At 38.5% G+C, this 16584-nt stretch overlaps 2 protein-coding genes across 3 annotated transcripts in view; one reads left to right on the forward strand and one right to left on the reverse strand.

Moving 5' to 3' along the window:
* Positions 1–382: 382 nt before the first annotated feature.
* On the reverse strand, positions 383–1377 carry rprma (reprimo, TP53 dependent G2 arrest mediator candidate a). Its single transcript, XM_017424431.3, has one exon. It carries the CDS (start codon positions 1072–1074, stop codon positions 766–768), a length of 309 nt encoding a protein of 102 aa, XP_017279920.1. The 5' UTR covers positions 1075–1377; the 3' UTR covers positions 383–765.
* A 2977-nt stretch (positions 1378–4354) lies between these two features.
* Positions 4355–16584, forward strand: part of galnt13 (UDP-N-acetyl-alpha-D-galactosamine:polypeptide N-acetylgalactosaminyltransferase 13) — a 37963-nt gene continuing 25733 nt past the window's right edge. Inside the window, exons 1-2 of one of the 2 annotated variants that reach the window (XM_017424551.3) lie at positions 4355–4825; positions 9727–10011. In XM_017424551.3, the coding sequence (XP_017280040.1) occupies positions 9870–10011 (142 nt within the window). In that variant the 5' untranslated portion in view covers positions 4355–4825; positions 9727–9869. The remainder of the gene's footprint in view (positions 4826–9726; positions 10012–16584) is intronic. The other variant, XM_017424552.3, reaches the window with a different exon arrangement.

The following is a 16584-nucleotide window of genomic DNA, read 5'->3' on the forward strand; positions in this document are numbered from 1 at the left end:
TTGGGCTGACTCGAAAAACTAATCGGCTGTAGATGTTTGTCCAATGAATATCTCCTGAATGTTTCATTAAATTTGATCCAGTGGTTCATAAGTTATTTTGCTAACAGACAGACAAACACACACAAAACCATTATCACCCATTTTTTGGAGAATAAGAAAAATATTTGATTCTTATTAGATAACATTTTTCTAGCTTTATTTTGATTAAATGTATGTGTAATTTGATAATTTATTTAAAAAAGGTCTTCTCCACATTTATAAATCCACAAACCTTCATCTTGTCTGAAAAAAATAAAATAAATAAAGCCACATTATAATACATACATCAGTAACCTAACTGCGCTGCAAGTTAGGGGGGGAAATGTGTGACAAAACATTAATTTCAGAAGGGAAAAAACTTTAATAACAGAATAAATGTATTCAGATTAAGAAGATACAGGCTTCAGCCTTTTCCACACGCACTCACCAGCTCGTCCATTAAACAGAATATTGTCTGTATGGACAAAAAACATGCAAACATTTCCGTCCCCATTGCGTTTTCAGTGTCAGAGTGCGTTTTTGACGCAGCAGATCCACAATCTGTGCCACAAACTTGCCGCTTGACGAAGGGTGCGAGTGGTAAACTGCACCAGATCACCTAAGGAAAGGGCTGTGGGAGTCTTAGAAAGGCCACACCGTGTGCCTCAGAGTCCGGCTCGGGAAAGAGTTGCTTCTAAACAAGTTGATCGCCGCGCTCCATCCATCCATCCATCCACCCTCCGTGCGTCAGTAGGCTCCAACAATCACCGCCTCCGTTTCCTTGGACGGTCTCCTGTCCGTAACCAGAAAGTTGATCATCCCCTCGGACTTTATGAGCAGGTTGCAGCCCAGGAAGAAGATGCCGAACACCACGGTGAGGGACAGCACGCACATGACGGCGATCTGCACCACGCGCATGATGAAGAGGCTCCTCTCATCCGGAGCCGCGGCCACGAAGCCGTTGTCCGTCACCACGGAGGAGAAGTTGCAGCACAAGAACTCCTCCGTCTTGTTGAGCAGTCCGCCTTCTGTCTGGTTGAAGCCGGTGTTGTTCATCTCGGCCACTTGTCCGTCTCTCTCTCTCTCTCACTTGCAACAAAACGGCGACAATGAAACTTTCGCAGATCCCACAGGCGCAAGGAGAGGGAGAGGCTCGGGTCCACCGCAGGAAGTGGCATCAAGTGAGCAACGAGGACGAGGAGCCGGTGATGAGTTGAAGAAGTTCCTCTCTTCTCCCGGAGTTTAAAGAGACGCCCCGGCTGCGCATCACTGGAGGTCTGGTGTGCTGCGCCGTCGTTTCCCTGATCCAAATGATGGCACCGAGCCCGCGCTTCAGCAGCCAGCCCGTCTCTGTCTCTGTCTGTCTGTCTGCTCAGTCAGAGCGCCACCATCCGACCGGACTGAGACCGTCCCCGCAGCCTCCATGGTCCACACACACGGGGGGGGGGGCATTTTGTACACAGCTAAAGTGCGTGTGCGCGCCAGAGGCGTACACGCACACTGAGTTTACAGAGGGGCCCGAAGGGGCCTGGTGGGGCCACCAACTTGGAAACTAATTGGAAACATGTTGTCCCTGTAGACAGAAACGTGTGACTTTTATAATAAAACTTCCACATTGTTATTAAAAAAAACAACAAATAATTAATTTTAAAAGAGTTTGGAAAATATCTCGTGTCTTGTTTTAAAAGACACGGAGATAAATCACATCTCCTGTGACATTGCTGAATGACTGCTGAATATGAAACAAGCAGAAAGGAAGCTGAAATGAGCAGAACAACAGCTAAAAGTATAGCAAAACACTAGCTAAAATAATAATAAAAAAGGGTACACTAATTTAAACAGTTGAAGTTTTAGCACAAAATAGATGAAAGGTTGATAAAAGTGACTTGAATGAGAGCTGAGCGTTTGATATTAGTTGAAATATTTGTAGGAGACAAAGAAAAATAAGAAGAAAGGAGCAGAAGGAGACATGAAAAGACAAAAAAAAGGACATGGACTAAACAATGCAGCAACTATACTTAACTAAATTTAGTGTCATGTCACTGATAGAGAAATAAAACAAGTAGACGAATAAAATTCTGGGTGTTTTTCTTGTACGTCATCGGTGCAGAATCCAAAAATTTACCTCACTCGCCACTAAAAAGGGATTTTTGTAGGGATGATTTATTTCTGAACCCAACTTTGGGAACTTCTGGTCCTTACAAACAAAGACATCCTATTGGACCAACTGAACCAATTTGGACACAGCAGCCATGTAAATCATTAAATCGTAAATCTGTGATGTACAGTCAGTTCACAGACAACATAAGGCTCTAAAATCAAAGTAGGCTTTAGTTGGTAGCCTAGAACTTTCCTTATTATTTATTTTGATTAATTGGGTGCCAATAAAGAAAGAAAAAACGAAATTGTAGTCTGTTAGACTGGGTGGAAGTGGTCAGAAGTAAGGATCTGCATTCATACATAAATTCACCCTGATTTCATGGTTGATTGCTGAGCTGTGCCTTTTTCAGCAGGGCTGTTTAACCTCAGCTGCAGGAGGGTCCCAAATAAAAACTGCTGGGGGTCTGAGGGCCACAGGTAAGAGTTTGTAGAACTTCTTCACCAACCACAACTTCACAGCTTCATGCCCGAGCCACTCGCTGTCATTGTTCTGTATTTTAAGCTATACGTACAATTCAAAGATAATAATAACAGAGTCCCAGTAAAGAGTCCGTAGCTGCACTCCGCTGACACTGCATTCAAGTTATGACGATACTCTGAATGTTAATTAAACTCTGGGCTCAGATTTGACAGTCTGAAGCAGCACTGTGGGGGTTTCTGTTTTCCACAGCAGATGGCAGCATTGTTCAACTAGAGTCAAAACCAAAACCTGCTGCTAAGGAGGGTTTTGCATAAAATGAGTTAAACAAACTTGGACACGATTTGAGGAGCATATTTGTGTAAATTTTAATGCCTAACTGTTGCATGTATATTTTTATAGCAGTGACTGCCTGCAAAATGCTTAAAGGTGTAGTTCAGCTAATTTTTTTCTGTCATCTGGAGGAGCCCCAAGAAACGAAGACCAAGATGACATGAGATGAGATAATACATAATAATAAATAAATGTTTTGAAACCAGTCTGGTTAGTATGGCATTTTAAAAAGCAGTGCAAGTTAAGCACTTTTTGTTGCACTGCAGAAGACATTTGTTAAGTTCAGGCTTGTGTTTTGATTGATCTCATTACTTTAGTGTATTTTATTTCTGCTGCTGCTAAGCTAAAAAAAGAAAAAAAAAAATGGAGGCATTATATCATTTAACCAGGCAGGACAGATTAAGAACACTTTCCTATTTATCACTGTGACCTGACACGTGGACCTGAAAGATACAAAATCTTTTACTAGTACTACATTTAATCTGTGCACAAAGTAAATGTAAGATTCTTTCTAAAATACAGTACATACATAAAAATACACATAATTTAAAATACAAAGCTTAGAGTAATAAAAAAAATAATGCATACTATGTATTGGACAAAAGTTTGTAATGCATAAACTGTAGTAATTAAAAGTTATTTTCAAAAAGTGGAGTTAAGTACAATTATTACACATAAAAGATCTGACGATAAAAGAGTGACATTTGTATATTTGACAAAAATAGTGTCATTCTTTCTTAGCAGTTTTGTTATGTTTTGGAAAAATAAACTTTAAATACATTAAGGTTCTTAAATTTCCACCTGAGGAGACAATAATTAAGAACCCTTAAGCTTAGAAAAAGGACTTGCAAACAAATAAAAAAGTACAGAGGAATGGCTCAAAACTTTTACTGAAAACGAATCTATAACTCCATCATTTTTAACAACAGCTACCACTACACCTACTGCTACTTCTACTAATAATAAATATGCATAATAATATTAAGAAAGTCTGTGGCAGTATCAAATAAATCCTAAAATATGTAGTAATTTGCAGTAATTTTAAAAAATAACAATTATCTGACACCACTTGATGTATTAAACTTTAGCAAAAAGCTATTTGGGGCTGATTATTTAGGAGTTAATTATTTAAGGGTAATATTTAATCGAAGACAAGTTATTTGACCAACAATGAGCAGTAAAAAGACAGACATGTTGCATAAGAAGGAAGCGTAAAGAAACTTAAGGACATTAACGATCAAAATTTAATATAGAATATTAAATATCTATACAAAACTAAAATGATAAGGTGTTGAACAAACAGCTGGATGAGCAAACCCCTGGTTTGCTTGTGGTGCGCGCGCCCTCAGACTCTTCCTGAGTGACGTGTCTGTCAACCAATCAGAGAGCAGCTCGGTCTGCGCCGAGGTTAGATTGTATATGTGTGTGTGTGTGTGTGTGTATGTGCAGAAGTATTATTGTTATCTCGCCTGTCCTCGTGCACGCTGCAGCCCACTTCACTCGTGGAACAGGTGCGTTCCGTTTCCGAATGGCTCGCGCTCGTTTGATAACAATAAGAAACAGATAAGAGACGCCCGTCTGGACTCCTCGCATCGACCGGGTTCACTGCGGCTCAGCGCGACCGTACAGGGCTGGTGGGGGGGGGACAAAAAAAACCCACATCTGTGAGTCCAAGCAGGTGCCGACGGTCATCATGAGAGGCATGGCTGGACGGACAGTGTCTCACAGGACCGTGGACTCCCCTGGTCTGAGATGGACCGTTTCCAGACGCTGTCCGCTTTGAAACGCAGGTTTTTTTCCGTTTAAAGCCGCCCCTGCTGGAACCACTACATGTTCAACACGTTGCCAGGGAGCGAGGCTGGAGCAGGCCACCGGTTCACTACGTCCACAATTTAGGTGAGTAAGTCGTGTCCCCATTATTTGTCGCATTCGCACCTTGGTTGGACAAATAATGTCCCAGTCCTGCAGCACGCGCGTCATAAATAACAGTAAACACGGTCACAGTTCATGTGTTGCATCTCAGTGCAGAAATTAATTGTATTGTCACATGCAGTATATTAGAATAGCTGCAGCCTAACCCTGCAAACGTTTGGATTTATTTATTTGTTTCCCCCTCCACAAGGTTAAATGTTTTGCAGTGTCTATCGAAATAATCAGTCGCTGGCCTAATGGGTCTAAAGAGATCAGCTCTGTAATCACCTTCTGCTCCTGCAGGGATTGGGTTTAGAGAAGCAGGTTTCAGTGTTGGTGCCAGTTCCAGTGTGTGACAGCGAAGTTTTGGAACTCTTACAGGCAGGTGCAGTGCTCTGAAAGGGTAAAGTATGCAACCTCAGGCTTCAAAGTACTTCACCGGGATAGAATGTGATAGGCAAACACAAAGTAGGAACTGTGGAGTGGAACAGAAGTAACACGTGGTTCTCGAAAATCTTTTTTTGCAAATAAAAATCAGAAAAGTGAGGTTTGCGATTGTGTTCTGCCCCTCTGAGTTCATACTTCATCGTCAGGTTATAGCTGCAGGTCTTTTAGGGTTAGGGTTTTGTCCCTCCCAGCTTTGCACACCGATGGAGTGAAATCTGTGTCCATTTTTCTTTGTGAAACAGCTCAAGCTCAGATTAGATGTAGAGCGTCAGCGGACAGATTGTCCTGAGTTGTGGATCCAGAGCTACCATTGGCTCCTCGTTTGCTTCTCAGATTATTGTTCTCCTTACCCAACCTGTCAGTTTAGCTGTGCGGCCATGTTCTTGGTAGGTCTGCAGTTGTGCCGCACTCTTCCAGTGTCAGATGACGGATTGAACAGCGCTCAGTGAGATGTTTAAAGGTTGGGGTATTGTTTTAAAACCTAACCCCGGTTTAGACTTCTCAACAACTTTATCCATGAGCTGTCTGGGGTGTTCCTTGGGCTTCATGATGCCATTTAAGTGGCTGCACTGGATTTGAGTACCAGAATAAAAGGGGCATGCCATACTTTTTGATGTTTATTTGTAAAACAACTGAAAAGCATGTATAATTTTTATTCTTGTTCACAATTATGCATTACTTTGAGTTGGTCTGTTACATAAAATCCCAGTAAAATCCGCTGAATTTGATCTTCAGGTCAAAAAGTTTTGACATTTAAGAATATGCCCATAACAACGCTCAGAGAGTTTTCTTGGTTGTATTGAATATTTCTGTTTGCTGCAATTATTGTAATGATTCTGTAGATTTGAAATGAGTGAGTTTTGTATTTTATGCATTCATAATGACGGATGCAATCTGAATAAGTGTGTATTTTTGGTCGTCTTTTGAAAGCAGCCTCACGGTTTTTGAAATTGAACGACACAAACACAGTAAATCTTGATAACGCACACCCAGCTTTACGTCCACAAGCGTGCAAACAGACAATTTCAGTATTAGCCTGAGTCGGACTGACACCAAGTTTAATATGATCATCTTTCAAGGCTCTTAAAACTTCTTCCCTGTCAGCAAGAAACAAAAAATATCTTTGGTTTGAACTGACAAATATGGACAGAACAAAAAAAGCGTGCAAGCAGTATTTGATCACATCTGTGTTATTTCCTCCCTATAGGTAACTGTCATGGTTCCACTGTCAAGTCTAGATGTGAGTCTGGTCCAATTATTTCACTGTGGAAACCAGTTTGTTTAGCAGCTCAGTGTACAGTAAAGTCACTCCAGTTGAATCAATGAGAAATGTGTAATCTAGACATTTCACAACAAAGAAGGTTGCTCAATCAATCAATTAATCAATCAATCAAATTTTATTTGTATAGCACATTTCAGCAGCAAGGCATTTCAAGGTGCTTTACATAATTAAAAAACAAAATAAAAACAGCATGTGTGTGTGCTCATAACTCAGTTGTCATTTCAGAAAGCAGTTAATGGCTGTTGGTTTAAGCTTGTCATGAAAGGAGTAGAAAAAACAATATATTGCAGACAGGACCAATTAATTTATGCAAATTGTTGGAGTAAATGTGTAAGATGTCTGCGGACAACTCTTAAAGCCATAATAGTTGTCAAAATATGCATTTTTAAATGATTTAGATTTGAATTTCAGGATAAAAATAACCACTAAATATGCATAATTCCCTACGAAACATCCATGACGTAATTTATAATAAATCAGGAATATTTGCTGTTTTCTAACACAATTTTTACCAAACCCCTGTTGAGTTTGAGTCACATTAACCCCCAAACAATCATATAACGATGTAGAAATTGTTAGAAGCCTAAAAATTCAAATCAAAAACACATTTTACCAGCTATTATAGCTTTAAAGGGAGCTGTTTGTTGTGTGGTCAGTGTTATTGTACCAACCATCATATTTACCACTGATGCATGAAAAACATCAGCCTCCAGCACAACATATTATCACTGATCTGTTTACGGTGCGAGCGTGCGTGATATGCCACATGCTGATTCGTGGATCCGTGGAGTCTTGTCAGCATCGTTTATTGGCTTTGCTCTCGTTGCTGCGGTCTAGGTTGCGTGCATCGGCTCGAGTTGGAAGCCAGCGTTTGGATTCTGCCTGAAATCATCCGTGAACACCTTGTTGATGCAGCTGGACAGAGGCTGCCTTGTTTCTGAGTGGAGGGAAGTGCGAGTCCAGGGCAAGCCTCCGTGTCAGCCTCTCTAATGGACATTTAGACAAGAAGCTGAGAGAACACATGCGTGCGACAGTGGAGTGTGCGCTCCATTAGTATGCTGCAAGTGAAAAATATGGAAATTAGCCAGATTTTCCTGCTGGATATGCTGCAGACATTTTCCACTTGTAAAAATAACTAGTGGGGCTTTTTTTCATTCAGTGTTCATTTTATCTAAAGCTTAAAAGTTAGTGTCAAAATAAGATTAAGCTGAGAACAATTGGAAAATGTCTGTGTTGCCTAAAATACACCTCATAATGTGTGTGTCTGTAATTTTACCTGATACAGCTCTGAGGAAGGACTATTTGTTCCTCCAGCACATTATAGCAGCTCAGTGTGACACCTGCCATCCCGTTCTTCCGCTGGTGCACGCAGGCACCAACAAGCCTTCTTGTTTTGCCTCAGCAAACCTATGAAGGACCGTCAACCTTAAAACACTGCTTCCCTCCCCCCTCCTGAACTCCCTTATTAGATTACTGAAATCTGTTTGATGCACAGATGAAATGGTCGGATCTTACAGCCACACAAACATTGTTCTTCTAGTCGTAGGGCAACAACAGAAGCAGCAGTTAAAAAAGATGAAATCTGCTTTGCGAGTAAGCAATGTGAATTTGTTAATCTTGATGAGAGTTTTGTGCACACAAGTTTTTAAAGATCTAATTTTACGATCTTTTTACTCCAAAATTAAACTCTTATTGATGCAAGATTGCTTTATTTTGTTGGATTTTTGTCTTATTTATGATTAACCACGAGGCCAGGTTGCATTCACATACCAATTTTCAATATATTTATCTTTATTTTTTTTTCCAGGTGCTTCAGTGACTTTAATAAATGTCCTGTACCTTAACATCTCAGATTAGTTTAAATCATCGTGCTTGTTTTCCTATACAGTGTTATGTAAAGGAAATGGTCCACAGTGTGATGGACTTTATATGAAAGACCAATGATTGTTTGTGTGTCTCATATTTGATAGGCTGAATGCATTTTTCCACCACTCTATTTCCATACCACTTACATTTTGATAGGCCTTTCAGTCAACAAAAAAGCTATAATTTCAGACAAGCAGACATGTTGTTTTTCATCAGAAATATTGTGAAGCCCACATTCTATGCCAGGGAGATATTTAATCTCCTCAAACTGCCTCTGGTATCAAAGCTTCCCAGATGGTCTTAGCCGCTCTGCTGATGAAGTAGGGGAAGTCTTTAAAGGGGAAATGAGCACTCGCTCATCCTTTCAAATGGAAGAATGAGAAGGGTCAGTGGGCAGATCAATTGATGTTTTTTTTTAGTTTTTTTTTTTTACAATTTTATTGGGTCTGCATACATTCAGAGGGCAAATCCATGAGTAAAAATGACAGTATAATAGACTTCTTCAGTCACAAAACACATTTTGTTGTTTAATAAATTGTTGATCACTGTTATGTGCTTTGGGCATATCTTAATTGTTTTTTTTTCTGTTTTTATCATTTTTGGGGTTTGGTAATCTTTTGTGCCCCTTTTGGACGTAACAATCACCAAATTTTTAAAATGCTTTCATCATAAAAGGCTTTTTACTAGTTTATATTTTCAGTACAGACTTGTAAATTGTAATCCTACAATATTATTGAATGAAAATTTGTACACTGAATGTGTTTTTTCCCACTGTCCTGTTTTATTTTTACATATCAGCGCTTTGGTCATTAGTTTGATTGGGCTTAGACAGTCACAACGGAAAAATTTCTTATTTAGAGCTGCTCAGTATTAGAAAACTTGCGATATTCAGTATTATTGTAATATTGCAATAACAACATCAGTTGTGATAAACCCATATTTTCTCTCAATCCTCACTTTCTCTTTAGTCATCACTATCATCTAAACCAGATGTGGGAATCAAGGCCAGTGAGAATCCACTGGATTTACCAAATATTATATTAGCATGCAGAACATGAATGCATTCTACTTGAAATGGGGTAGAATATTCTAAATATACCCTGAGTGTGAGTGCCGTGGTTTTACATGTCTCTTTGTGGGCCTATGATGGACTGGTGACCTATCCAGGGTGTATCCTGTCTCTCACCCAATGACTGCTAGGAAAAAGACATCAGGTCCCTTCAACCCTGAACAAAGGAAATACATAATCCCCTGTCTTCTTATTTGTCTTTTTTCCTCTCTATCTTGAAAGATGATGCCTCCTGATCAAAGATGCTTGGCCTCATCCCTGTTTCCTCATCCCATCGTCAGAGTTCAAACGCTTCACCAGCAGCCTGAAACCTCGTAGCTTTTATCCTCCTCATCTGTCTGCCTGGCTGACTTCCCTGTGAGGTGATGCGACGGTTTGTTTACTGCAAGGTGGTGTTGACCACCTCCTTGGTGTGGGTCCTGGTGGATGTTTTCTTGCTGCTGTACTTCAGCGAGTGCAACAAATGTGATGACAGAAAGGATCGCTCTCTGCTCCCTGCCCTCCGAGGTGAGTTTACAACAATGTCCACACCTTTTATTCACAGACGGGATTGGAGGAGGCGTAAAGTTTCACGTTATGAAATCTCAAACAGATTCAGTAAAGGTATAGCTCTCTTGTTGCTTCTCTGTTTAAGACGATCTGAATTTTATTTCAAGAGTTTTCAGTTCTAAAAGTAATTAAGAGGGGAAAAAACAAGTCTTTTAAATTCTTTTCATGTAGGGGAGAAAGCTAAAGTCTGCCTCAGAAGTGACTTTTTTCAGTAATAAACTTTTAAATGAATTTGAAAAAAAACATTTTAATGAATTCATTTAACATAAAAATATGCAGGACTCCTACAGGAAGATACATTTTTAACTGTTTGTTTGTCACCGATGCTGCTTTATTTTTCACGTCCTGGACATAAAGAACCATATTCTACCATTTTTGAAATGCTGTTTAGTTGTTGCTAAGGTTGCAGTATATCTGTGTGGTAATAGAGCTGTGACTGCAGATTGCTTTGGAAAGCTTTTCTCTACACGTTTGAAAGAAAGTGGTCTCAAAAAACAACCAATTTTTACACCTCACTCTTACATACCTGCTTCCCTTATGTCTGTATGTTTCTGTGTTTTTCAACAATTGTTCATCATACATCAAACTTGGTTGGTGGTCTGCTAAGTGAGAGATGTCTGAAACAAATTTTATACATAGTGCTCCATGTTAGCACCTCTGGGTTATACTTCATGCTTCCTATGTTATCTGCAATGCTGGCTTCATTTATAAAAGATCACTCTGTTGCAGGACATGGCTGGGTTGATTAATGATTGGCTTAAAGAGAGGCTTGTCTTTGTGGCCGTATTACAAAACCATTTTGTGAAACACATGGTTTCTTGTACTTTATTGATGGACTAGATAGTTTGACGACATCAAGTGAAGTCACTCTATATGCCTTTTACTGCTACAATGATTAAATTAGCCTTTTAAACCCTCTACAAGTTCAAATCTGTTTTATTATCTATGATTGTTAAACACTAATCACATTTCTAACAAGGAACCAAACGTCAAGACAAACCTGTCTCCACTCTGAGGAGCGACAGTTTTCTTTAGTTGGGTGTGAACCAATATGCAGTTGTCTAAATACGTTCATATGCAAATGTCTTAACAGCAACTGCAGTAGCAATAAATTACAGGAACAACATTAACTCTCACTTTCACATCTTCATAGATGCATGTGCCTCTAATGCCATCACGGTGAGTGAGTAAATACGTTGTAATACACTGACCTTTGTGGTTGTTGAGTTCAGTGTAAATCATCAGTTTTTAAAAGAATCGAGGCAGATTGAGGGCCGCTGTGATTACAGGTGGATGTTGGGAATTTAATGCACTTAAATGCACATAAATGCAGTGACAGCTGTATTCTCATTTTCCAAGGTTACAGTGCAAGGTTTCTTTGAGTTTTGCAAACAAGAAAACGAACATTTCCACTTCATGCATTATGTCCTGCTGCTGTGTGCTGGAGACAAAGGCTGTGAAAGCATCTCACCGCCTCCTGTGTTCATGTTTAAAATAAAATACAACAAAAGTATGTTCCTGGATCCTGAGATCAGTTTTGCACATCTCTTTAGCAAGGCTTGTGTCCTCACATGCCCTTAAGAAAGCAGTTTTCTAAGTTTCTAAGAGGCTTACTAATCTTCTTTTAGATTTGAATGAGGTAGAGCTGCCATCTACTTTGGCTCATTACTATGTGAGAGTCTAACATTACATTTCAGCTGATTTCTTAAGAAAAAGGTCAGCTTTCATGTAATATATCTATTTATTTTTCAGCATCATTTTGAAGCAGTGGCATTTTAGATGTGTCATGATTTTTTGTCCCTTTTTGTCCAGCCTTCACCTAAATATACCACTTTTATTCAAACACATGCTGACTTTCATTTTTGATTTTCATTTTGGGTTGCTCTCAATTTAAATCTTCATTAGATTCCATATTTGAGAAACAAAACAAAACCTGCAACTAATTTCATAAAAATAATGGTGAAATGAGTTGTTATCCCAAGACACACTGAAGCAGGGGCCATTCAGGAATGCTTTATGTTGATTAAAAAATCAATATACTTTAATATGAAAAGACCTGTAGTTTTTAATCTTTTTATGGGCAGGAAGTCAAAGCAAATCCACAAACTATCCAGTTAAGTTGTGTTATTAGGTTGGTTTCTTTTTGCTGCTTTACCAGCTCTGACAAGTCAGACATGGACAAAGAACTAATGAGGATGTCCTGGAGTATCTGGTACCCAGATTTTAACCATAGATCCTTAGGCTCTGTGGATTGTGGGGTGGGATTTCAGTGGATTTGGTTTGCTTCCCATCAGACCGTTCTAAGTCTGATACCTTCGGAGTTTAGTGACTGTCCGAACCAGTCTGTTTCAATGAGCCTTCCATAAGCAGCTTTTGCTTAGCCCTTTGCTTTCCTGCTGGGGTAATGGGTGAAGAACTGGTTGAACAGGGATGTGATTGTTTTACATGAATATTTAGGTTGGTGGCAGGTGCCAATATAACATTTATAAGAATGCATGAGTGCAGCATTTTTTTTATTTTTACTTCTGAAAAACATGACACTAAAACAAAATGAGCAGTGTTACTTTAGCTGTCTGTGGCCGTATTGTTGTGGCTAATTATGTATTAACAAATAGTCTCACTTCTACAGTGTGACATGAAAATGTTTAAAGATTTATTTTTAACCCTTTCATAGTCATTGTGGACAGTGCATCTTTAATCGCATCTCTGGGAGGATAATGACCTTTTAATATATGTTGACTCTAAACTCCTGATTAGAGCAGACATACTTTGGTTCCATCAATGCTTTTACTTTGACATAAATGAACTTTATTGCCATTTGCTCCTGGGTACAATGTTTATATAAGACTTTAAGTATGCCTGACAATAAAGTTGAAGTATGCCTGACAATAAAGTTGATTGAGGGGATGTTAATATGTAAAGAAAATGACCTTTAAGTCAGCTGTTGTATCAACAAGATTTTGCCTACAGTGGAATTATGTTCAGTCTTCTGCATCTGTTTTGCACCACGCAGTAACTAAGTTATTGAATTTCCTTTGAGCTGGTGGTTTTAGAAGAGAAAGGTTAAAATAACAAAAGCATATACTGTAGTAGCTGCTCTTTGAGTTGTAGTAGGGGGAATACGCCGTTATACTTGCCATAATTCAATCGTAAGCTTTCTTGTAAACATGCTTTAATCTGAGATTGATTTAAGTTAGAACTCTGCAGAATTAACCATCTGTTGCTCTGCGCTCCATTGAGAGTTTCTGTGAATCAATCTGCTGCTATAGAGCTGCTGCAATCCAAATGAGATTTGCACAGTTGATCACGCAGTGCGACACAGAGTGGGTTTTTCATTTATAAAGTAGCTGAATAACTTTTAATTCTGAAACTGACTTACTTTATAACACAATGAAGTCTTTCAGTATTTAAAGAAATGTACAAAAATGTATCTAATCTGTTGAAATTGTGGTTGTCAGCTGTTGTAGATGCTAAACACGTTTACTGGCAAATCTTGCAGTGACTGTTTTTTTTTTGTTTGTATTTTTCTATAATTAAAATTAGAATTTTTGCTTGCCAAAAAATAAAGTCACCACCTGGCTGTAATTTAACAGAAAGTTAAGCGCCTCCAGTTTAAAAAGTACTAAAGTTTATAGTCCATTGGTGCAGTGGGTAAATGTTTTTAGATAAACAACCATACTGACAGACACAAAAGCTGTTTTGTAAAATTTCTTTCTTTTTTTTAGACATGTCAAACTGCATCAAACAAACGCAACAGCAAAGGAGGCTGCCAAAACTACTAAAACAGTGTATAAAACCGCAAAGAGCTGAAATGATGGGGTAAACTATCACCTTTGAAAGAGAAAAGTGGTTTAAAAAAAAGTTAGTTATTAACAGAGGTCGCATATTTTGCTAAAAATCAAATGAAAAATCGATGCTTCAAAAGAGCAGTAAATGAAGATCACCACTCTACAGCTGACTCATAATTGAAAATGAGGATAACATATTGATAACAGTAGGAATAAAATGTCATCTTAATTGATAAATTACACCAAATAAAGTAGGACCATCATATGGATTATCTGCTAATGTCCAGGAAATGATTCTGTCATTTTGATGTTTTTTTTTCCTTTTATTTATAAAACAAAAGGTTTGATTTAATAGTATGTTTATGATTTAAATGAGCTAAGCTGATTAGTTAATTTTGTAGACACACCAGGGACTGATGCTACATTTTCACATATTTTAAAAGAACAGAGAAATGTAGTCCTCAATGTGATTTATTGTAAATAAGCTTTCCTAGCAAAATTAACTTTTCATTTTGCCTCAACTATAGCAGGTTTTTGATTACATATGAATACTTCCAAACCATTTGCTTTAAAACATTGATCTTTTTTTGTGCAAATTGCATTCTTGTTAGTCTTATACAATGAGACCATGCTGTAGATTGAGTTAAGGAGCCTAGAGCAGTAGTTTGTACCTGGTCTGCTGCTATTTTGTGTAGAAATGGAGCTTCTCTGATCTATAATGTAATGGCAGCTGTGTCAGACCTGCAGACAGAAAAGCAGAGCAGTGAAGTGAGGAGGAGGAGGAGGAAGAGGAGGAGGAGGAGGAGGTAATGGATTGAGCCTTAGACGGTGCCTCCAGCTGTGCACCACTACACAGATCTTTTTCTGTAAAGTAAATGAAAAGGAATATAGCTGCAGGACATTGGAGCCTGTGTGATGAAGAACACGGCCCTAAATCTGCATGCAGTTTGGTGTTCACCTTGACTGTCCCGCTGAGACAATTATGAAGCTCTCAGAAGACCTATCCATGAAGATGGAAAGAGCAGCTGTAGCTCTGGACGTTGAGTGGTTGACTTTCATAAAAATAAAGGTATCTTCTAAGTGAATTATTAGAAGTATAAAGTAGGTGTTTATGTTTTCCAAGTGGCAACTGTTCTTTTAAAAAGCATGGTTTGTTGCAAATTTTGATCCTAATCACTTCAAATTGTTCAAGACTTAACAATTCATTAGTATATTCTTGCTAAAATTACATTCTGTATATAAACATTTAAACACCAAGTAATGTCAACTACTAACTTATGTGGAGTGAAAAACGGATAGTATGGTTCAAATTGTTTTTAAACATTAATAAAGTAAATACAATTTCAAGAAATGAAAAAGAAGAAAAGAAATAAACTAAATGGAACATGTATTTCTGTCATCTGCAGAAGTTTATGAACCATTCTGTTTCATTTACGTCATTTGTCAGTAATTTGTTTATTAGAGCTTGAGAATTAGGTCAAGAGCTGCCATTAAAAATTGCAATCTAACGACAACTCAGAACTTCACTGACTCTAAGGGTCTGAATGAAAGCGAACTGATGCATTTAAAAAAAAGAGGCTATAAATAGATAAGGATGCTTCTATTGCAGATTGATAAATCATCAAGAAATGGCAGCTATGGGGAAACTGAAAGTTAACACAAGATTCGAAGGAGCAAGAACAGCTTTAGTTAGAAGCTCTGATTCACTTTATGAAAGCAACTAGAAAAATCACACTTGAGGTATACAAACTAACAGCTTTTTGAAACAAGTACAGTGTACTGAAGCTAAGGATGACTACTTTTTAAATAAATTTGTGTTGTTGTTGTTGTGACGGCCCATCTGCCAACACCTGTACATAAATACACACCAATCTGTAAACTACTGTCATCGTGAGTCACAGTGACAATAAGAACAGGACAGTTTGTCACATTCCCACTGTAAAACCAAACAGAAATAGACTAAATAAATGCTGTGTAACAGAAACATGAACCAGATTTGGTTCATGAAACATTAATGTGGATTTTCTTGTGAAAAAATGGTCCTCCAAACACCTAATTGCATCTTCCAGTGTATTGTGTATTTACAGTCTTTATTTGTTTTACGTACATTGACAAAACAAAATAGTCAATTGTGCTTGAAGACGCTCACCATAGTATTGATGGTTCTGCTTAAATCTAGAAGCAGTCTGTTTGCTTTCATCGGTTATTTAATTAATAAAGAAAAGATGAACTGGGAAACAGACAGACAGCGAGTCTAATTTTTAGATTAAAGTGTGCTCCGTGGTGATATGATGTAGTTAGGAAGAAAGAAAGAAGCAAAGCTGCAGATTTTGTATTCCAGGCAGCTCGTGAGCTGTGTCCCCTATGAGATGTAGTAATAAGTCTTCGTGAAGCCTTGTTTTTCTTACCACCTTTTCTATTATTCTGTTTCGGTATTGCAATATTCAGCTGAATGAAAACATCGTTTTTCTTTCTTATTTTCATGTTTTACAAAATGGTTCACATTGTGTAGATTTTACCTTTTTCAGCAGCTGAAGACAGGAAAAAGTTGGAATGTTTCCTCCAGGTTGGGGATGAGTCTTTGCCTCAAGAGGAGTTAAAGTATCTGGAAGTCTTGTTCATGAGTGATGGAAGGATGGAGGGGGAGATGGACTGAAGGACTGGGGCCTCGTCTGCAGTTTGAGGATCATGGTATGGTCCGTAGAGGTTTAGAAGGAGCTGAGCTGAAAGCAAATGTTCCTGA

Source organism: Kryptolebias marmoratus, linkage group LG6 (genome assembly GCF_001649575.2).
Source record: "Kryptolebias marmoratus isolate JLee-2015 linkage group LG6, ASM164957v2, whole genome shotgun sequence".
Lineage (NCBI taxonomy): Eukaryota > Metazoa > Chordata > Actinopteri > Cyprinodontiformes > Rivulidae > Kryptolebias > Kryptolebias marmoratus.